The sequence below is a fragment of the Passer domesticus genome, chromosome 8, assembly GCF_036417665.1.
Source record: "Passer domesticus isolate bPasDom1 chromosome 8, bPasDom1.hap1, whole genome shotgun sequence".
Classification (NCBI taxonomy): domain Eukaryota; kingdom Metazoa; phylum Chordata; class Aves; order Passeriformes; family Passeridae; genus Passer; species Passer domesticus.
The window spans coordinates 44,692,874-44,712,184 of record NC_087481.1 but is presented as its reverse complement, the minus strand read 5'-3'; the positions used below and the strand labels follow the sequence as shown (position 1 = coordinate 44,712,184).

The following is a 19,311-nucleotide window of genomic DNA, read 5'->3' as shown; positions in this document are numbered from 1 at the left end:
AACAGACAGTACAGAGTGTGTTGGTGACATTCCCTTTTATTTCCTGTTGTAAGAAAAAAGATAGAAACCACGGGAGGTGAGAAACAGAGAGCGAGGGCACAGTGTTCCCTGTGTCCCCACACTGTGCCCAGGAGCAAGGGCTTTGAGGGACAGAGTGGCCCTACCACAGCTCCCATGTCTGGGAAGCTGCCAGGACAGCCTGGGAAAGCCCAGCATGTCAGCTGCATACACTGTGGCTGCTGGGCTGGCTGCCAGCCCGTGCTGCCACAGAGCTGGCTGGGTCTTTCTGCACGCACAGGGTTAGCCAGTTCAGGGCCAGGGTGTCCTGGCCCACAGGGACCACTGATGGCAAGCCAGAGCTGCTTGATGCCAGCCACGTGCAGGCAGCCAGGGAGTTGGTGGCCCTGGGTGGCACAGAGGGAACACTGCCTAGCTGGGGACACATTGCCTAGACCAAGTTGTTCCCAGCTGGGGACTGGCTTCATGATCCTAATAGGAAAGAGTGCAGGGAAAGGAGGAGGTGATGGTGAAGGAGTAGCCCCTCTTCCACAGCACAGCACCCTGCTCCCAACTCACAGAACCTTTATTGAAGACAGGACTGGTGCATGGCTGGCTGGGGACTGTCCTGAGTCTGCTGGACTGGGGGGCTGGGCAGGCTGAGGTAGTTGTCCTGGGGGGCCCTGGGGCTGTGGGGGTGAGGCCTGCTGCAGTACTTGGGCCACTCTCAAATCCCGCTGGCAGCACGGGACTGGGCACCCCCAGGCATTCCCCGCCAGCCCTGGCGCTCATCTCCCTCCTCTGCAGCATCAATAAATACAAAAGTCTGCAAGTCCCTGAGCTCACTCTGGTGCTGCCAGGGCACAGGGGCTGGGGTGTGGGAGCTGGACTCTCCCGTGGCGCTGCTGGGACCACGGCAATGCCAGGGGTTCACACGAGGTTGTTGGCCAGGCGCTCCCGTCTCTCCAGATCGCTCACCACGTCGGCACCATAGGCATCACCTGGGGAGAGCGATGTTGTTGTGGGGGTAGGTGTGTGTGTGAGGGGTGGCACAAGAAACCTGTGACACCCTCAGACTCATCACTTCCCTCACCCTGCCTGCCATAGCCCCTATGCTTCCGTCCCTCCTTACTTGTGTGGCAGCCGTGCATCCAGACACGCTGCCCATCATACTTGCACTGGCACCTCATCACGTTGTTGGAGAAGTCCGACTCAGCCACCTCATGCTTGGGGTTCACGACCACCTGGGGAGGGCAAGGGGCAGGGCTGGGAGCACCTCTGCTATGCCCTGGCCAGGCAGGGCTGTGGCATGCACAGCAGGGTACAGAGCAGCACCCTGATGTGCAGCACGAGGGATGCTGTTGTGCTCATGGAGGAGACTCCCCAGTCCCTCCATCCCCATACCTGGAAGGTGTAGCTGCCTGGTGGCACATCGGTGATGTCAATCCACTGGCAGTCGATGTCATGGCGGTAGGTGTCCCAGCACCCCACACTCACCCCCTGCTCACCGAAGTTGGCACAGGCGAAGCGTCGCTGAAGGCCTGCAGCAAGGAGGGAGGTGAGGGAGGCACAGACAGAGCCCCTTTGGGGAGCAGAACGGGGCTACTGTCAGCTCTGCAGCTAGCACCTACCTTCGGGGCAGTTGGTGTCTTCCAGGCAAAAGCTGGCCTTGTGCCCCTCGGCCACCTTGGAGCCATTGAGCGTCAGCAGATCGTAGTGGGTAAAGACCTCGATGCTGTGGAAGTGTCTGTGGGGACAGGGGCTGAGCACAGGGCCAATGCCCGGCCAGGGAGCACGTAGCTGGCCCAGGCAACCCCGGCAGAACTTCCGGCAGGGCAGCACCCAGGGACTCAGCAAATTACAGCCCTGAAGCCAAATAAAGCCGTAATGACAGTGCTGGCTCAGACGCTGTCAATTACCCCGGCTGGGACAGCCTCCTGGGGACGGGTGCCACCATGCCCTGCCTGGCCCAAGGAGAGGGCAGCTCCCTGCCAGCCCCTGCCTGTGGCCCACTCACCGGTGGCACTGGTGCCAAGTCCAGGCATGCCGCCCCATCCTCGGTCGGAAATCGGCTCTTCCCAGGTTGTGGATCTGGGAGGAGAAGCGAAGAAGGCGGCGGTGGCCATAGGGCCACTGCATGCTGTCAGCAGAGCGGGAGAGGCAGCGCTCCTCATGGGCACAGTACAGCAGCCCCAGCGGTCGGTCCTCCAGGTAGGCTGTCTCCTGCACCAGCTGGGCATTCATCACCAGGTCTGGGGCGTCTGGCATGGAGGGGATCAGCGGGGATTGAGAAGGTCATCCCCTTCATAGCACCCCCTACTCTCCTACAGGAGAAGGGGGGTGCCCCCTCCCAGCAGCGCCCCACGGGCTCCTGCTACTCACGGGCAGTGCAGGTGACCCCTGCTGAGAAGCGTCCCCCGCCGCTGGGGCAGTGGACAGGGCCATGGCGCTGGCACTGCTGCAGGGCCAGCTCGGTGCCGGCACAGCGCACCCCGCTCATCACAACCCGGCTGGCATCGGGGCTGCCTGCCCAGTACCACGTCTCCTGAGCAGAGGAGGAGCACAGTGCTTGGAGCAGTCCTTGCCAGCGCCCACCTGCCTCCCCTGCCTCCTCTCCTACCCCAACACTGCCACCAGGATTTGTCCCCCCATTGTCCCATCCCAGAGCCCCTGGCCACACCATGCCCACACTGTCCACCCTGCAGGACCCCTGCAGTCCTGGCCCCAGGCTGGTGCCCCACTCACCTGGAGGGCATGGCTGGCAAAGCCCAGCCCCAGCTGCCTGCAGACCACCATGGCCTCGTTCAGGCCCCACTGTGCACCACACACTGCACCCCACTGCAGCTGCCCCTGCACTGGCACCAGCACCTCCACCACGCCTTCCTCGGGGTTGCGGCCCCCGGCCAGCCGCACCTGTTGGCAGAGAGGGAATGGAATGTGGCACAGACTGCCAGCTCTCCCACCCCACACTGCAATGGGACGAGCAGCCCGCACATCCAGCTGAACATCTCCCTCATCTTCCTCTTCCTCCTTTCTCCCTACAAGACCAGTGTTCCCACCAGATCACCCTGCAGAACCCCATCAGGGCACTGCTCTGTGTCCCCCCACCCCGGGTCACCTCAGAGCTGCTCTGAGCACACACTGGGCACAGGGCTTGGGGAGCAGGGACTGTGCAAGGGGGCTGGGGTTCAACAGGCTCTGGGAAGGCGGCAGGGACTCACCTGGCTCTTGAAGTCCGTGTGGGGCACGTGGCAGCGGACAGCAGCGTCGGCCTCGTGCCGACACCCGCTCTGCTCAGCATCCTGGAAGCGACACTCGCCCAGGGAGCGCTCACGGCCAGTGCACTGTACATGGCTCATATGGATGGGTCCCAGACCTGGAGCACAGGAAGGGTCAGTGCTCCCTGCTCCACAACCATCCTGGAGCAGGACCCTCATCTCATTCCCCTGGTCTGGGCATTCTCTATGGGAATGGGGCTGCCCATGGCAGGAGCAGACAGGGTGGCCTCATGCCAGGGCAGGCTGGAGCTGTGTGAGCATCCCAGGATTCTCCATCAGGACACACTAAACCAGCTGATTTCCCCATCGTACCCCTCCAAGCCCAGAGGTTTCCCAAGCCCATGCTGTAACACCTGCCTCACCTTGTCCCATCCGGGCTCCCACCAGGGCCTGCTTCGCTGTCCCGTATCCCAGCTGCCGGCACACCACACTGGCTGCAGCCAGGTCCCACTGCTTGTCACACACGGTGCCCCACTGCCCGTGGCGCAGCACCTCCACCCGGCCCTCGGCAGCGTGGGTGCCCGCTCGCAGCCGCACTGGGAGCACCTGGGTACAGAGAGCAGCCAGTCAGCACCCCCAGGACACTGCCAGCCCCCTCCTCAAGTGCAGATGGGCTGGCTGGGTGCTGCCCAGCCCTGGGACTCTGTCGGTGGGAGAGGGTGTGCAACTCTGCAAGGGCTCACCTTTCCTGGGGCAGTCTTGTTCTTGCCCTTGCCCGTGCCCTTCTGGAAGGCAGGGCCAGGCAGACAGCTGACGATGGCGTGCATGCCGTCGGGGCAGGCGTGCTGGCGGGGGGCTGGTGGGGCCATCTGCACAGGGCAGTGGGCCAGGTGGGGCTCTGAGCCCTGACACCGCACCTTGTGCACCCAGAAGCTGTTCTTCTGGCTGAGGGTCTTCAGGCTGCCAAGGGAGAGGAGCAGGGCCAGGGTCAGCTCAGGTGCCAGAGACTCTCTCCCACCCAATGCTTATGCTGGGTGCCCATTCAAGGTGCCCTGCCCACCATGCACAGTGCTGAGTCCTACCTGGAGTTGGGGTCCTTCAGCTTCCTGTTCCAGAGCTTTCTGTGGGTGTACAGAGCCAGGAGGTGAGAGAGCATGCTGACACTGCCCAACTCTGAACCCCCTGCCCCATCATTTCTGCCCTCCCTGGCAGGAGATGGAGACCCCAGGGTACGTCATATTCTCTTCCCACTGGCAATTACTGTGCCAAGCCCGTCTGTACCATGTGTCCCAGCGGGACTGTGCGACTCCTGGCACTGGTAGGGGCTCATTATAGGCTGTATTTATACTTCCAGCCTGCGACAGGATGGGAGGGACCAAGGGACACTTGTCTTTCCTCTCCTTTCTCCCACACTTTGCCAGCCATGATGGTGACCATCCCCAAAGACCTCTGGATGTTGCTGAGCCCAACTCTAACCCTTGTCAAAGTCCTAAGAAGGGGATCCAGGCACGGCCAGGCCATACCAGAACCTCGCACACCCACCCACGTGTGCAGCCCTTCTCTGACACTCCCCCAGTCCCTTGTCCCCGCAGTGTGTCCAGCCTGGCACCTGCCCCCCGTGCCCAGGTGCAGCGCGTGTCCCATGTCCCTACCGGTAGAAGCTGGTGTTGATGTGCTTCTCCCGGGGGAAGCCCAGCATCCCGCAGACCACACGGCTGTTGTTCCTGCTCCAGCTGGCATCACACACCTGCCTCCAGCGCCCGTTGTGCTTCACCTCCACAGCACCCTCCATCACTGGCATGCTCAGCTTGGCCCGTGCCAGGATGGGCTTGAGCCGCACCTCCTCCAGGGTTAGTCCCAACACCTGCCACAGTGGGAATGGGGTGGGCATGGGGCTCCAGCATTGAGGGCAGAGTGTTCAGAAAAGGGGCCAGGGGAAGGGTTAGTGGGACCTGCTCCAACTGCCTGGACATAGGCAAATGCCATGGGCCCCCACTCACCTCTCCCAGGTGACCAGAGGTGGTAGCCTGGGGGGAGTTGCCAGGCAGGCGCTGTCCTGAGCACACCACACCAGCATCCTCGCCATGGTGGCAGTCACTGACGCCCCAGCCATTGTGGACACACTCTGCCAGGGAGCCTTCGCTGCCCCCACACCGCACGTTGTCCAGCCAGATGGGGCCTGGGGACACAGCATCACAGGCCCCATGCAGCGTGTCCTGCAAGCTCTGCACCCACAGCGCTGTGGGGAGGCTCCCAGAGCCAGCGGGAAGCACGCTGCCCTCTCAGGGCCCCCTGCCCCACTCCCCACCTGCCCCCTACCTTCCCCTTGGCCGTAGGTGGCACTGTGGGTCCAGGTGATGGCTGCGGTGTATCCCAGCTGCCGGCAGGCCACGGTGGCCGCGTGGAAGTCGAAGCCATCGTCACACACGGTGCCCCAGCGCCCCTGGTACAGCACCTCCAGCCGGCCCTCTCCAGCTGGCCCCCGTGGTCCCCCCAGCCGCAGCTGCACCGGGGCTGGCTCCTGCCTGCTGGGGGACACCCAGCACAGCACCAGCACCAGCAGCATGTGACCTGCACCAGTTGGCATCACCATCGTCGTTCTCTGGGTGGGATGCCTGGGGACAGACCAACAATGAGTCCTTGGGGACCATGGCAGAGTGGGAGTGCAGCTGTAGCCCCCCTGGGCAATGGTGGAGGGATATCATGCCCTCTTGCCTGGTGGTGACATCCCTGTCCCCGTGCTGTGGGGGATGCATGGGCTGGTCCCTGCCATACTCACAGCATACCCCAGCCCTACACTCTTCAGCAGGCCACCCAGCTCTGGCACAGCCCTCCGGGCACTGACAGCCATGGGCAGCCCCACGAACATTGCCCTGTGCTCTTGTTCCTTCCTGTCTGCCTCATGCTTTGGGACATGGGTGAGGGCCCCGCAGAGTCCCCTTTCATCCTCCACCTGGATTCTCCACTGAACACCAGGGTTCCTCCCCATCTCGCACACAGCCCTGTCCCCATCACCTCACCTCTTCCCCTGCATCCTCATTCAGAGCACTGGTGGGATTGCTGACCCCCCTCCGGGTACCCAGACCTCCCCTCCCGGGGCCACCTTGGCACTCACCCTGGCAAGGGATGGTGGTGCGGGACGGCAGCGGTGCGGGGCAGGCGGTGGCGAGGGACACGGTGGTGGCTTGGGGCCGCAGCGGCAGCGCTGGCAGCAGAGGATCCCGCAGCTCCTGCCTCCCGCCGGGCACCGCCTGCAGCCGCTTTTATGGTGCGGCGGGGTGGGCCGACCCGAGGGGGCCCCCCGCCTCCCCGCCTCTGCTCCGGAGCCCAGCCCTGCTCCCTGCCCACCCCCGGCCCTGCTCTGCCTCACCGCACACGGGGGCAAACCTGTTCCTGTCCCGAACCCCGTCCTTTCCCAGCCGGGAGGATCTGAGCTGTCCCGGACAGTCCCTGATTGCCGGCAGGCTGGACCTCCCCCGCGTCCAAACGGCCTCGGTCAGGGATGTCCCCTCGCTGGGCTGTCCCGCGGCCAGGCACAGCACGGACTTTCTGGAGGTGACGAGCTGCTGTGCCGGGGACACTCCCTGCAGCTCCAGCTCAAGTGGGTGCACAGGCACAGCCGGGAGGTGCTGCAGCGGGGCCAGGGCTCGGGGGGGACACGGCAGGGTTTGGGATGCTACCGTGAGCCCGGAGCACAGTTTCCCCGGGGCTTGGGGCATCACCTGTGCCATCCATAAACCAGGCTGGCTGTGGGGGTCCCCAGGCTCAGCCCCGCTCCGTGGGACGTGGAGAGGGGTGATGCCCCCCACCCCGGCTTGCCCCGGGAGCAGCCTCCGGCTTGGGGTGCCGCCAGTCCCCGGGGCACCCTGCTGCCCACACGCCCGCCGTGCCCCGCCGTGGGATGGGGATAAACAGGAAACCCAGTGCCCCGGCCGTGCCCAGGGACCGGCCAGGAATGTGCCGGTGGCCACCGGACTGTTTGTTTGGAGTCAAAGCAGCCGGATCCTGCCGGGAGGAGCCAGGATCAACACGGCCGGGAATAGCCCGTGAGCTCATCGCCACGTCTCGCAAGGACCTCCAGCACCTCTGGGCGTGCAGGGATGCACAGCTCTGGGTCCCCGTCGCAGGGGACTCTCATCCCAGCCCTCTGCCTCGGCCGGGGTCAGGGCACGTCCTGAAGCCTCTGATCCTAGCCAGCCCCAGAATGGGGGCCACGGAAAGCCCTGGGGAAGGGCAGGGCTGGGGCCAGCAGTGGAGCCCGTGACTCATTCGTCTCGACGTTTTGGAGATCAATTGCTTAAGTGTGAAGCCAGGAGCCTCCCCCGAACTCCTCCCCCGGCAGATGCTGGCAGGAATGCAGAGCAGGCGGGTGCTGGGTCCCGCTCCCAGCTCTGCTCCTGGGGACAGCAAGAAGAGAGGGGTGAGGGGGCTGCTGGGCTCCGCCACCTCTGGGACCCGCCAGCACCGGCGCTGTGTCCCGCCGCTCCTGTGACCGGGTTGGAGGTGTCCCCTGTGCCCTGAGGTGTCAGCCAGCGAGCCCCTCGTCTCCCTCGGGGCTCACTGGGTGCCAGCACCTGCAATCCCGAGCAGCCAGCAATGGCAGCAGCTAAAAATAGGCGGCGGCGGCAGGGCAGCCCGTGCGCGGGAAGCTGTGGGCGGCGTGCGGGGCTATTCTCAGAGGGCTGCGGGACTATTCCTGGCCGGTCAATATTGATTCAGCCAGCTCAGGTGCAGCAGCTCACCCTGACAGCGCCGTATTTAGGGCCCGGCGAGAGGCGAGGCGGGCGGCTGAATCGGGAGCATTGTCCGGCGGAGGAAGAGGGCAGGGAGAGGATGTGAGCTCTGTAATCTGCAGCCAGCGGCTCCCGGCAGCAGCCCGGGTGAGGGGCACACCCCGAGCCTGCTGTGGCTGAGGAGTGGCCAGCACGGAACATCTGCCCTGGGGACGCAGGGACGGAGCCAGGACACGTGCAGGCAGCTTCCGTCGGGAATAGGAGCATGTGTGAGGCACGAGGGGCAGCTGCTGCTCCTGGCTCCTGCGGTTTCCGAGCTGCTGGGCACGTGTCTGCTGCACACACAGCCACCAAGAGCCGGGGGACTGAGGACAGCTGGGGACTGCAGCTACCAAAGCACTATCCAGGCAGACCCCTGCTTGTTCTCAGCACTTAGGATGGTCCGGACCTGCCCGGAGCTGGGGAACTCAATACAAACAGCCCTGCATGCACCTGAGCCTGCACCAATGAGAAAGGACAGGGTGAGGGGCTGTTTGTCCCTGCTCACTACTCTGAAAGGTGCCTGTTCTCTCTGGCAGCTCCCCCAAGGCTGCATTACCAGCAAGTGTGGATAGCACAGTAGGAGCTGCATGAGTTGCTCAAAAAACACAGTGAGAGTGCTCATGACAGAGCCCGGGCCAGGGTTTATTTCCATGGGCACAGGCAGGGGCTGAGTGAGGATTGCCATGGTCGTGCAGGGTCCCAGAGCCGGCTGTGGCAGGCTGGGAGCAGCCACCTGCTCAAGGTGACAGCAGCAGCCGGGAGCACAGGGGACCCTGCCAGCCTACACCCAGCTCTCAGGAGATGCTGCTGCCCTGAAGTGCTGGGGAATCAAGTTGGGGATGAGCAGGGCTCTGCATGGCATCAGCAGGGCACGCTGCTGTCACAACCCTGTGTTGGTGAAGTCAGTTTCTCCAATCTCATCAGAGGTGCCTGAAATCCTTGATAGCCACCTGGGCAGCATTGCGTCCTGCTGCTCCCATCACTCCTCCTCCTGCAAGAAAGGAGAAATGGGGAATGCTGGTGCACTTCTTCCACAAGTCCCTTCCTTCTGCAGGCCTCTATGAGGGTCCTGGCTCCCAGCTCTGCTCACCAGGGTGGGCTCCACTTCCACACAGGTACAGGCCAGGAATTGGGGACCGGTAGCCAGAGTAGGATGGTGCTGGCCGGGCAAAGTAGAGCTGGTCCAGAGACATCCCTCCATGGAAGATGTTCTGCCAACAGAGCTCTGTGTGAGCTAGCTGTGCCCAGGCCAGGCCCGTGTGCCCACCAGCACTGGCACCAGAGTGATGCTCAGAGTTGACATGCATGGTACCCACTCCACCGGGCAGCCCAAAGATCCTCTCCAGGTCTGGTGGTGTCAGGATGTCCCTGCCAATGACAGATGCCTTGAAGCCTGGGGCATAGTCTTCGATGCAGTCAAACACTAGAGAAAGATGAAGGGACTACTGCTGAGCAGCCTGGGGGAACATGGTAGCAAGCTCCAGTGCAGCTCCAGGGCAGCTCTGCCCACGGGTGTTGCTGGGGTCTGTGTGCATTACGTACCCGTGTCTGCATACGCATTTCTGGCCTGCTCATCCCAGGACTGCCCTCCTGCCAGCGTGGCCGGGGTGTACTGCGTGAAGAGGGACACGACATGGCAGCCTGGCGGGGCCAGCCCCGGGTCCAGCGCTGAGGGAATGCAGAGCTCGATCATGGGCCTGGGGAGCAGCACACCAGCTGGGCAGGCAGAGGGGCACCCAGCCACTCCACACTCCTTCCCCAGCATCCCCAGCCGTGACTGTCCCCTCCCTTCCCCAGCGCACCAAGGTGTGCCAGGACAGGCTCCTACCTGCTGGAGGGGTGCCCGTGGGCAGCCTCAGTGAAAGCCTGATGCAGGAGCTGGGTGCCCTCGCAGTTGAGATGAATGGAGCACTGGTGGTGGGGCAGGGGCTGGCCGTCGCGGGCATTGGGGGCAGCCAGGAAGCTGGGCAGCCGATCCACCGCCACTGGGCATGGGGTGGGGAGATGAAGTGGGGTCTGGCACCAGTGTTCCTCCAGCAGGGATGGCAGTGGAGTGTCCTTGCTGGTACCTACCATTGATCTTGGTGACAGGGGAGCGTGTGTCGAGCTGCCGGATCCGCTGGACAAAATCCTTCGGCAGCCGCTCCTAGGGTGGGACACAGGGGTGCAGAGGCTGGCTGTCAGGGGCAGTGAGAATGGGGCTGCTCCAACATGCCAGGCCCCCACCAGCCCCATGCGCTCCATACCTGAGGAATGAGCTCCAGAAAGGTGATTTGGGGGGAGGCGTTGGACAGCACCAGTTTGCTCCTCACCTCTGTCCCATCCTGCAGCACGACACCCTGCGCCTCCCCGGCCCTGCCCAGCAGCACGTGGCACACTGCCTGGGCACGTGAAGGGGACAGGACTTTACCAAGAGCACCCCTGCTGCCTGCAGGGATGGGCCCCTCTCCCACACAGCCCGTACCTTCTCAGCAAAGATGTGGGCTCCCCGGGCAGCCGCTGCCTGGGCGATGGCTTGGGACAGGGCTCCCATCCCACCTGCCACGTAGCCCCAGGCCCCCCGCCGTCCCTCCAGCTCACCCATGACGTGGTGCAACAGCACGTACCTGCAGCAGTAGGGCCTTGGATTAGCTGCTGGGTGAGGGGACCGATCTGTCCCCTGCATGGGTAGTGAGGATGGTGCCACAGCCCCCACAGTCCCCCCATGGGACCATGCCACCTCATGGGATGTAAACTCAGTTGCAGGGAGCACACACCAGCCAGGATTCAGCCCAGCCCGGGGACAGAGGTGTCCAAACATGAAGGGATAGGTGGGGGCCGCTCAGGAGAGCCAAATGGCAGGGCTGGGGGCAGCCCCTTGCCCAGCACCAACCCCTGAGGCACCTGGCAAAGCTGAGCAGGCAGCGGGAGGCAGAGGCAGGGGGACGGGGCATGGGTGTGCAGCAGAGCCATGCACAGAGCATGGCAAGGGGGGACAGTGCAGGATGAGCCCCAGGGGGAAGGGTCCCTCACCCACTGCCAGGGGTGTGTGGGCTGGCCATGGCTCCAATCACAGCATCAGTAGCCAGAGTTGCCTTCAGAGGTTCTGACTCAAACCAGTGGTCCAGGATCTGGCCCAGGAGAAAGAGAGCATGCCAGGCTTGGGGTGAGGAGCTGCCGCAGCATCCTGGCAGGCAGGAGAGGAGTGAGTGTTTCCACACCACCACTGCCAGCACGCACCTTGGAGATGGGAGCTGTGAGCACCTCGTAATAGTGGGGCAGCTGCCGGCCCAGTGCCAGCCCTGGGGGTGGAGAGCTGCTGTGAGACCTGCATGGCTGTGCCAGGGCTGGCTGCTGGTGCCCAGCTGGCTTTGGAGGTCAGTCAGTGGCACCAAGATGAGCAAGAGCTCACCTGCTGGCCCAGACTGGGCTCCTCAGGAGGCTCTGCATTGCCCGCCCCAGGTGCTGGCAAACCCCTTGCTATCGGGGTTCCCTGGCATCCCAGATGTACCTGCCTGCAGCAAGGGCTTCAGGGTTTGCAAGTTCCTGAGCTGCTGGAGCAGGGAACCCTTTCCCAGGGCAGCTGTATCCACTGGAGGGGCATCCAGCAGTGGGTCAAGGGCTAACACCATGCGCCCCATGAATGCCTCATACTCAGGGTAGGCCTGGAAGGGGACAGAGGGTGGACAACAAGGGCTGCACCATGGTGGGTGCAATGGATACCCCCCCCAGGAGCATCCCTGCCACTCCAGGGGCAGGGCAGCCCCTCGTGGGTTTTGCCGTGCCAGGTACCTTCCCCTGGTGGTACCTGGGCATCCTTCTTGGAGAACTGAGCAATCTGCTGCTGAGTCTGGGCCATGTCATGTCCCAGCAGAAGGGAGCGAGGACGGCTCCTGTCCTCCAGCAGTGGGGTGAAGGAGTAGGGGTCCCGTGGGAGCACCCTCAGACCGTGCCGCTGCAAGACAGGGATGTTCCCAGTACAGGGACAGCCTGGCAGCAGGGTCCCCTTGCTTGCATGCTGGGAGTTGCCAGCAGCCCTGCAAAGGGTGGGTGCCACTACCTGCAGCTCCAGATCAGCATAGATTTGTGGTCGCAGCAGGCTGAGCAGATACGATGCCCGGGAGAACTTGAACCCTGGAACACGGGAAGGTGGTGGGGAACGTCCACCACCAGGGCTGGCCAGGGGGACAAGGGGCACGCAGGGATACCTGGCACAATCTCCTCGGTGACGGCCGCGCCGCCCAGCACGTGACGCTTCTCCAGCACAGCGGTGCGCAGCCCTGCCTGCTGCAGGTAGGCAGCCTGTGGGGAGCATGGCCACACTGCCCTGCTGGATGGCACTGCCAACGTGAGCACCCTCTTCACACGGTGCCCCCTCACTAGGGAGTGCCTGTGGGAGCCCCAGCCCCATGGACACTGCCACCAAAGCCCTCCCTTGCTCACAGCACAGACCCTTCCCAGTCCCTGTGGGTGGAGGAGAGGCAGCACGCCCCTCTAGGTACTCACTGCCACCAGCCCGTTGTGCCCTGCAAGAAGAGAGGGAGATGGGCAGAGCCCAGTGCTGGTGATGGCCCCACAGCACCGGGCACCCTGCCATGCCTGGAGCGTGGGGCTGTGACAGCCACCCCGGTAACAGGCTCTAGACACAGGGACACAGGTGACAAGGAGCATCCTCCCCCAGCCCTGCAGCCCTGCCCCTAAAGGTGCAGCAGAGTGGGACAGAAATGCCCAGGGCAGATGCTCCCACAGTGCTCTGATGCTGGGGAGCTGCAATTTGTGCCACACCCCTGCGTTGTCCCAGGCATGAGGAGCAGTCCGGGGGTTGGCAATGCGTCCAGCACTACTGCGGTGCCCACCTAGCTGCTCCTCTGCCGCCTGCCCTGGGGGAGGGCAGATGCGGGTCCCCGCCGCCTGCCCGCAGCTCGACTCCCGCTCCCCTCTCTGTTACCTGCCCCGATCACCACCGCGTCGTACTCCCGCTGCAGCTGGGCAGCAGCCCCGGCATGGGCCAGCCGCGCTGCTGCCGGCGCCAGGGACAGAGGCCATCCCTGCGGGGAGCGGGACGGGCGGAGCAGAGCTCCCCGGAGCGCGGCCGCCCTCGCCCCGCAGCGCCCGGCCATGGCCGCCCCAGCCCGGACTTTGCTTTCACCGCGGAGCTTTCCGCAGGGCTCCCGGGCACGGGGAGGGGACGGGGCCAGGGGAGGGGACGGGGCCAGGGCCGGGAACGCCTCGCGGAGGCGGGGAGGCCGCTCAGGACGGGGGCGCCCGGGAGCGCTGCCCGCGGCTGCTGCGGACCCGGCTCGGGGCTTGCGGCGGGGCCGGAGGCGAGCCCGGGGCTGAGAAGGGATCACATCCTGCCTGGGGCTCGGCTGGCTGCCAGCAGCTCCCCAGGAGCCCCCTCCCCCTGCTGCTGTTGTGCTGCAGGGATTATCCAGAGGCACGCGGCTGCGGTGACGGGCCAAGCGCGGCCGGACAGACGGAGTTTGGCACACCCCAAAGCAGACAAGCCCCAAGCACAGCCCTGAAAGCGGCAGGAAAAGGGGCAGTTTGGGAATGAGCTTGGCTTTGAATCCAGAACTACTGCTCAGCAGGGCAAATTCCAGCTAGCAGGATGGGGCAAAGGCCCTGTCATGGTCCAGTGCTCCCTGAATTGCTGTCCCCAGCTCCAGCGAGTGGCATGGGAGCAACAAGGGGCAGTGGCTACGTGAGTCCCTTGGGGCTGGCCCCATTCCCAGCTGTACTTGAGGTTTGCAGTGCACTGAGCCCAGACGTGCCTGGGAAACACATAAGCTGCTTCAGGATTTACGTGCTGTTCCCAGCTAAGCTCAGAGCTGTGGCTAACTGGTGCCTGGGTGTGGGCAAGGGGGTGCAGGATGGGCTGCACCTCCCCAGAGCCTGCCGAACCTCTGAGGGCCCTACATTTGGGGGTGAGGGAAAAGGGGGATGCACCCTAGACCATCGCTCCACTCAGGTTTGGCTACACTATCTTGATCTCTGGCCAAAGCCTGGCAGCAATGCCAAGCTAACATTATAAATCCTGCTCTGGAAATGCACTTTTCAGCAAGACAGTGATTTGCCAACAGCCTCTTGGCCCCCCTCTCTGTCTGTCCCCAGAGGCTGCTGGGTGGCAGTGAAAACCATGGGGAGCAGGCAAAGGGACAGTGCCAGCCCTGGCCAGGCTGAAGGATGGCAAGGTCGCCTGTTGCTGCCTACAGGCACAATCCACAGCATGGCACACAGACACTGAGAAAGCCACCAGGCTCTGGAGCACCCACACACCCACTTTAATCCCAGCCCCAGGGTGGCTGGAGGCAGCTCAGAGCAGAGGGATGCGGGATGGCTCCCAGAGGCGCCGGGCCAAGTCGTAGGCCTGCTGGACCACGAGCTCGGAGGGGATGATGCCCAGGTGCAGGGTCAGCAGCTCATAGCACTTCACCACCTCTGCCTGGTGGTTCTTGCTGTAGTAACGCAGCAACTTCCTGCAGAGGAGAAGACAGGGGCTTGGCAGGGACAGTGGCACACAGTCACCCCCTTCCAACGACCTTCCCTCTGTAAGCACTTTGCAAGGACACAGCAAAACCATGGCACCAGGCTGGGAGATGGGCTGGTGCAACTCCAGTGACACCACAGCACTGGCATCACTCACAGGGACCTGTGTGCCATCACAGCTTTGAGCCCTGGTGGCAAACCACAGGGCTGGCAACTGCTCACCTGTAGTAGTCCCCTGCAAGCATCCCAATGGGAGCAGAATCATCAGACAGGACTGGTACCTCCATCACCTCCAGCTTGTAGCCCTGGGGAGAGATGACAGCAGAGGGCAGGAGCTGGGATGGGACCACCGAGCAGTCAGAGCTGGCTAGGCCTACAGCCCTGCTCCCTGCCCAGGGAAAGAGGGCTCAGCCCTTCCTGGCCCCACATACCATCTCATTCTCAAACCAGAGGAAGTAGGAGCAGCAGTAGTCACCATCCTGCAGCATCAGTGTTGTGTAGCCCTTCTGTAGGTACCGCCGGGCCAGTGTGATCAGGGACCAGACCTGGGGGACAAGGGGCACCTGAAGCCTGAGCAGAAACTGCAGTCTAGCTAGTGTTCACTAGCTAGCTAATTCCCCTCCAATTCCCACTCTCTTCTGCGGTTCCCATCCCACACCCACCACATGAGCAGTACCTTTTTCTTGATGAAGGTGGCCAGGGGACCCTTGCCCAGCTCTGAGCTGGACTTCTCTGTCACACTGAGTGATGGTGCCATCATTTGTCCAGCTGTGCGGTCCACATAGATGAAGTGCACCAGGCCAGGGAAGTCCTCCAGGTACGTGGGATGAGTTAAGGGTGTCCAACAACTTTGATGCCCTTCTAGGACAGCCCCTGAGCCTCGGGGAAACCACCTTTGCCCACCACATTCCTCCCCTTGATCCCAGTACCGGGGGACAGGGTCCCACTCCCACATCTGCTACCCCCTTAGGGACACCCCGTTGGCAGGCTGGGTCCCCAGCTGCAGAGATGGGTATGACACCATGGTGATATTGCGCCTGCTCTTCACCAGCAGGAAGTCCCGCCAGTCCAGCAGCTTCTCCCTGCCGAGGAGAGGCACGGTGAGAGGCCAGGACCCACAAGCCCCAGCACAGCTGGGAATGGGGCAGCCCCCTGGCGATGCTGATCATCCCCATGCACTCACCTCATCAATTTCTGAGCACGGTCCCGCAGCCCTTGGGACAGGCTGTGGCCAGCAGAGGTCAGGAAGAGCTGGCGGTACACGGAGCAGAGCTGCCGCTTCACGTTGGCCACTGACTGCAGCAGCCTGAGCCAGGGGACACAGACAGTGCCGAGTTTGGACACTGGGTCCTCAGCACTGCAGGGACAGCTGGGCTGGTCCCCAGGCTGGGAAAGGTCCCTGCCTGTCCCAGAGACTTTCCCTGGCTTCCCCCTACTCACTCTAGGGAGCTCCCAGGTTCACTCCGTGAAAATATCTTGTTCTTAAAGTCCAACCAGGTGTTCTGCAACTAGAAAGAGACAGGACTGTGTCAGGCTGTGGAGGAAACAGGACAGGGTCCTCATGTCCCCACACCCACCTGGATGTCCTGTCCACTCAGCTTCTTCACAAATTTGTCCATGCGCTGCCGCAGCTCAGCGAGGAATGGGTAGGAGCGTGCGACTCCCACCTCTGGTCCCTCTTCCAGCTTCTTCTCCAGCACCAAGAAACCATCCAGCAGTTGGTACAAGGTGATGGCCACCTGGGTCATGGGGCCCTGCCAGGGAAAGGAGAGGTGGGTCAGGCAGGAGCCAGTCCCACCCAGCTTCCCTCCCCTCAGAGGCAGCTCACCTTGGTCAGTAGCACAAGGCAGATGCCTGGCCAGAGCGGGAGGCAGTGCATGGTGTGTGGCAGCAAGGGGCAGTAACCTTCCCGCAGGCTGGCATCCAGAAAGATCCTTCTGGGGTTTGAAGCTTCAGGGACCAGAGGCCCCAAGGTCTGGAGCAAGTCCTCTGCCATCTGGGAAGACAGGGGATGTGCTCAGTCCCCTGTGGGGATGAGACAGCTTGCACTGAGAGTGCTCTGTAGGGATGCAGCATTGCCTTGGAAGCTGCAACCAGACAAGACAGAACCAAAAGAGCTGGAGGGACCATGTAGCAAAAGATCAGAAGTGAGGAAAGTGCCCAGGACCCTAAGGACCCTAAAGGAGCAGCAAAGAAGAAGACTGTTGCAAAGACAAAGGTTGCAAATGCCTTAAACGGAGGCCAGTGTTTGCTGCTGTGTGTGAGGGGTTGCAGCATCCACCAGGGAAGCAGCCCAGAAAGCCCAGCGGCAGCAGAGGGAGACACTGGACTGCTCTGAGGCAGCCCCACTCTCTGCTGACAGCTCCTTGTAAGCAGTGCCTCAGAGGAGGAGATCAGAGCTGTCACAATTATGCACAACACAGGGGATGCAGGGCACCCTCAGCTGCAGCACAGCAAGAGACGAGTGACGAGGACCAGAATCTGCAAAAGGCACTGGGACAGGCTGGTGAGGCGTGGAGCTGGGAGGTGTTGCAGGACTCCGTGCTCACCTGGACGTCTGCAGCATCCACCTCCCCAATGCTCAGCATCTCAGCACCCTCTGACCAGCTCTCGCTGCCTGCAGAGAACACGGCAGGGCACCCTTCCACCCCCCTCAGAGCCCTGGGGCCCGTGCAGGGCTGGGGGTGTGGGGCACGGCTGCTGCCCAGCCAGGCACTCACCTGTACTGTTGTGGCCTGGTGAGGGCTCAGGTGTGTAGTACACCTCAGGCACAGAGAGATCGTCTGTGTCCTGCCAGCAAAAACAAATGGGTCAGTGACTGCAGTGATACAGGCAGCCCTCCCAGCAATCCCACCCTGCAACTCCTCATCTCAAGGACTCACTTGGTCATCTGAGTCCTTCTCTGCAGCTCCATGGGAGCCAGGGCCACTCACAGGGATGCTCTCACTTCTCTTGGGTCCCTGAGGGAGAACATTCCCTGCTGTAGGCTTTCAAAAAGAGAGAAAAAGCCCCTAAGCCCCAGCTGTCAAGGCATCCCCCCATGGGAGCACCCTGACTTGCTGCATGCCCAATCCTGCTCTGAAGCACCTGTGGTTCAAGCTCCTCCTCAGCACTCTGACTGGGGTACAGGTCCTGAACCAGGAGGATGAGGACAAGCAGGTCGGCAGGGCGGATGGAGCTGGCGTTGCGGCTGCAGGCCAGAGAAGGAACGGGTCAGCTGGGAGGGCAAATGGCTGTCCTGGGCAAATGGCTGCCCTGGGGAGGGTGGTGGGGCCGGGCGCACCTGGAGTAGAAGGCCAGCAGCTTGGTGTGTACCAGGAGGAAGGCATGGCCCACTTCATCCCCGCCACGCTCGGGGCTGGTGTTGATGTACTGTACCACCTGTCGCTCCAGGAACTCGATGCACTGCTCACACAGCTGAGGATGGATCAGCCGCTCCACGGCCTGGCGTGCAGGAGGAGGGCAGGCTGCTGAGCTCCCTCAGCCCCAGCCTTGCAGTCCTGGGGGCAGGTCTGAGCTTCCATTGCTCCAAGGAGCTGCCCGAAAGTCCCCAGCCTACTGCCTTTTCCCACATCCCGGGACTCCACACAGCCTCCCACCCTTGGAACACCCCAAAAGCGAGGGGCAGCCCAGACCATTGGTACCTCCACTGCAAAGCTCTGGTCCTCCTCCCGCAGGCGGCTGTAGGTCTCCAGCAGGCCCCGCAGCAGGCTCCACACGCGCTCCCGCTGCTCCCAATCAGCCGGCCGCAACCTGCAGCCGTCACAGAGTGTAAGCTCACAGGGGGCTGTCACCTCCCTGCGTGGCACTGACACACCAAAACCCAGCTGCAGCCCAGCAGGCAGGGGGTCCTGCTGCAAACGGGGGGTCCCAGCTGGAGACACCCACTCCCACCCCCCGGTGCTGCATGAAGGCAGCTCAGGGCAGCCACCCCAGCAACCGGACATGCCACCCCGTGCCGGTGGCTGTGCCTGCTCACTCCTTGCGGATGAGGTGCGAGTCGAGCGTGACGAGGCCGCAGTGAGCCTCCACCAAGCGCCGCAGCACGAAGAGCGTCCGGCGCAGGTCGTCCTCGCTCTGCGTCCCGTCGCCGTTCACTGCGATGTACAGGCAGTCCCCGAACTGCGAACGGCAGCGGGGTCAGGCGGGGGCCGGCCAGGGGTTCCTGGTCCCCGGTGCCGGTCCGGGGTCCCGGTGCCGGCCCTACCATGTGCAGGACGTGGAGGTGCCGCCCGCCCTCGGTGGCGAAGCAGGTATAGGTGTCGGAGAGCTTCTCCAGCAGCGCGGCGCAGGAAATGATGAGGGGGGCGAAGAGGGTGTTGAGGCTGTCCTCCAGCGCCGGGCCCTGCGCCACACTGTCCCGGTCAGCGCCCACGCGCGACCGCGCACCCCACGCTCCCTCCCGCACCCGCGCCGCCCGTCCCGCCCCACCTGCCCGGCGTGGGACGGCCGCAGCCGGCGGAGGAAGGCGGCATCGGCCCAGTAGAAGAGCAGCTCGGCCGCGGTGCTGGCGATCAGGACGCAGCGCATGGCCCGCGGCGGGGGGGACACCGGGACCGGGGCACCGGGACCGGGCGGCTCCACCCGCCCCGCGCCGCTTCCTGCTCCGCCGCGCGTGACCGCCGCGCCCACGCGCGCAGCGCCCCCGGCGGCCCGGCGCGGCACCGCACCGTGTGACACCGGCACCGCACCGGGTGACACCGGCACCGGGTGACACCGGCACCGCACTGGGTGACACCGCACCGGGTGACACCGGCACCGCACCGGGTGACACCGGCACCGCAGCGGGTGACACCGCACCGGCTGACACCGCACCGGGTGACACCGGCACCGCACTGGGTGACACCGCACCG

General features: G+C 63.7%; 3 protein-coding genes across 5 annotated transcripts; all 3 read right to left on the bottom strand.

Annotated features, from left to right (window-relative positions):
- Positions 1 to 77: 77 nt before the first annotated feature.
- Positions 78 to 5,808, bottom strand: LOXL4 (lysyl oxidase like 4). The gene is made up of 14 exons (XM_064429488.1): positions 5,535 to 5,808; positions 5,216 to 5,394; positions 4,868 to 5,079; positions 4,298 to 4,336; positions 3,944 to 4,175; positions 3,638 to 3,821; positions 3,219 to 3,373; positions 2,743 to 2,910; positions 2,380 to 2,542; positions 2,015 to 2,258; positions 1,629 to 1,744; positions 1,402 to 1,538; positions 1,130 to 1,241; positions 78 to 998 (listed from the first exon to the last, which is right to left on the bottom strand). Exons 1-14 carry the CDS (start codon positions 5,806 to 5,808, stop codon positions 928 to 930), a joined length of 2,286 nt encoding a protein of 761 aa, XP_064285558.1. The 3' UTR covers positions 78 to 927.
- A 2,822-nt stretch (positions 5,809 to 8,630) lies between these two features.
- On the bottom strand, positions 8,631 to 13,154 carry PYROXD2 (pyridine nucleotide-disulphide oxidoreductase domain 2). Of its 2 annotated transcripts, none has more exons than XM_064431010.1 (16): positions 12,918 to 13,154; positions 12,476 to 12,495; positions 12,178 to 12,271; positions 12,030 to 12,103; positions 11,778 to 11,924; positions 11,481 to 11,634; positions 11,210 to 11,271; positions 11,003 to 11,100; positions 10,455 to 10,596; positions 10,237 to 10,371; positions 10,064 to 10,136; positions 9,819 to 9,975; positions 9,533 to 9,687; positions 9,303 to 9,413; positions 9,081 to 9,201; positions 8,631 to 8,981 (listed from the first exon to the last, which is right to left on the bottom strand). In XM_064431010.1, the coding sequence occupies exons 1-16, from the start codon at positions 13,087 to 13,089 to the stop codon at positions 8,852 to 8,854; spliced, it is 1,845 nt and encodes a 614-aa protein (XP_064287080.1). In that variant the 5' UTR covers positions 13,090 to 13,154; the 3' UTR covers positions 8,631 to 8,851. The 2 variants fall into 2 exon arrangements, with proteins under 2 accessions (XP_064287080.1, XP_064287081.1); XM_064431011.1 differs by having other exon boundaries at positions 9,307 to 9,413; positions 12,918 to 13,149.
- Positions 13,155 to 14,230: 1,076 nt separating this feature from the next.
- HPS1 (HPS1 biogenesis of lysosomal organelles complex 3 subunit 1) lies at positions 14,231 to 19,072 on the bottom strand. Of its 2 annotated transcripts, none has more exons than XM_064431008.1 (18): positions 18,890 to 19,072; positions 18,666 to 18,803; positions 18,438 to 18,580; positions 18,103 to 18,211; positions 17,742 to 17,902; positions 17,546 to 17,648; positions 17,341 to 17,445; positions 17,179 to 17,248; positions 17,008 to 17,075; positions 16,287 to 16,454; positions 16,036 to 16,212; positions 15,899 to 15,966; positions 15,642 to 15,764; positions 15,476 to 15,540; positions 15,135 to 15,280; positions 14,890 to 15,003; positions 14,681 to 14,763; positions 14,231 to 14,448 (listed from the first exon to the last, which is right to left on the bottom strand). In XM_064431008.1, exons 1-18 carry the CDS (start codon positions 18,986 to 18,988, stop codon positions 14,286 to 14,288), a joined length of 2,103 nt encoding a protein of 700 aa, XP_064287078.1. In that variant the 5' UTR covers positions 18,989 to 19,072; the 3' UTR covers positions 14,231 to 14,285. The 2 variants fall into 2 exon arrangements, with proteins under 2 accessions (XP_064287078.1, XP_064287079.1); XM_064431009.1 differs by having other exon boundaries at positions 17,341 to 17,418.
- Between the last annotated feature and the right edge of the window lie 239 nt (positions 19,073 to 19,311).

Excerpts from the sequence above, each read along its gene's own strand:
- LOXL4 (XM_064429488.1), bottom strand. The coding sequence starts at position 5,808 with ATGGTGATGCCAACTGGTGCAGGTCACATGCTGCTGGTGCTGGTGCTG. Across the intron at positions 4,176-4,297 it reads CTGAAGGACCCCAACTCCAG|CCTGAAGACCCTCAGCCAGA; the intron begins GTAGGACTCAGC and ends CTCCCTTGGCAG. Across the intron at positions 2,543-2,742 it reads TTGCCAGCCATGCCCTCCAG|GAGACGTGGTACTGGGCAGG; the intron begins GTGAGTGGGGCA and ends TCCTCTGCTCAG.
- PYROXD2 (XM_064431010.1), bottom strand. The coding sequence starts at position 13,089 with ATGGCCGGGCGCTGCGGGGCGAGGGCGGCCGCGCTCCGGGGAGCTCTG. Across the intron at positions 10,597-11,002 it reads CCACACACCCCTGGCAGTGG|GTACGTGCTGTTGCACCACG; the intron begins GTGAGGGACCCT and ends CTACTGCTGCAG. Across the intron at positions 10,372-10,454 it reads CCCACATCTTTGCTGAGAAG|GCAGTGTGCCACGTGCTGCT; the intron begins GTACGGGCTGTG and ends TCACGTGCCCAG.
- HPS1 (XM_064431008.1), bottom strand. The coding sequence starts at position 18,988 with ATGCGCTGCGTCCTGATCGCCAGCACCGCGGCCGAGCTGCTCTTCTAC. Across the intron at positions 18,581-18,665 it reads ACCTCCACGTCCTGCACATG|TTCGGGGACTGCCTGTACAT; the intron begins GTAGGGCCGGCA and ends TGCCGTTCGCAG. Across the intron at positions 18,212-18,437 it reads TCGCACCTCATCCGCAAGGA|GTTGCGGCCGGCTGATTGGG; the intron begins GTGAGCAGGCAC and ends TGACGGCTGCAG.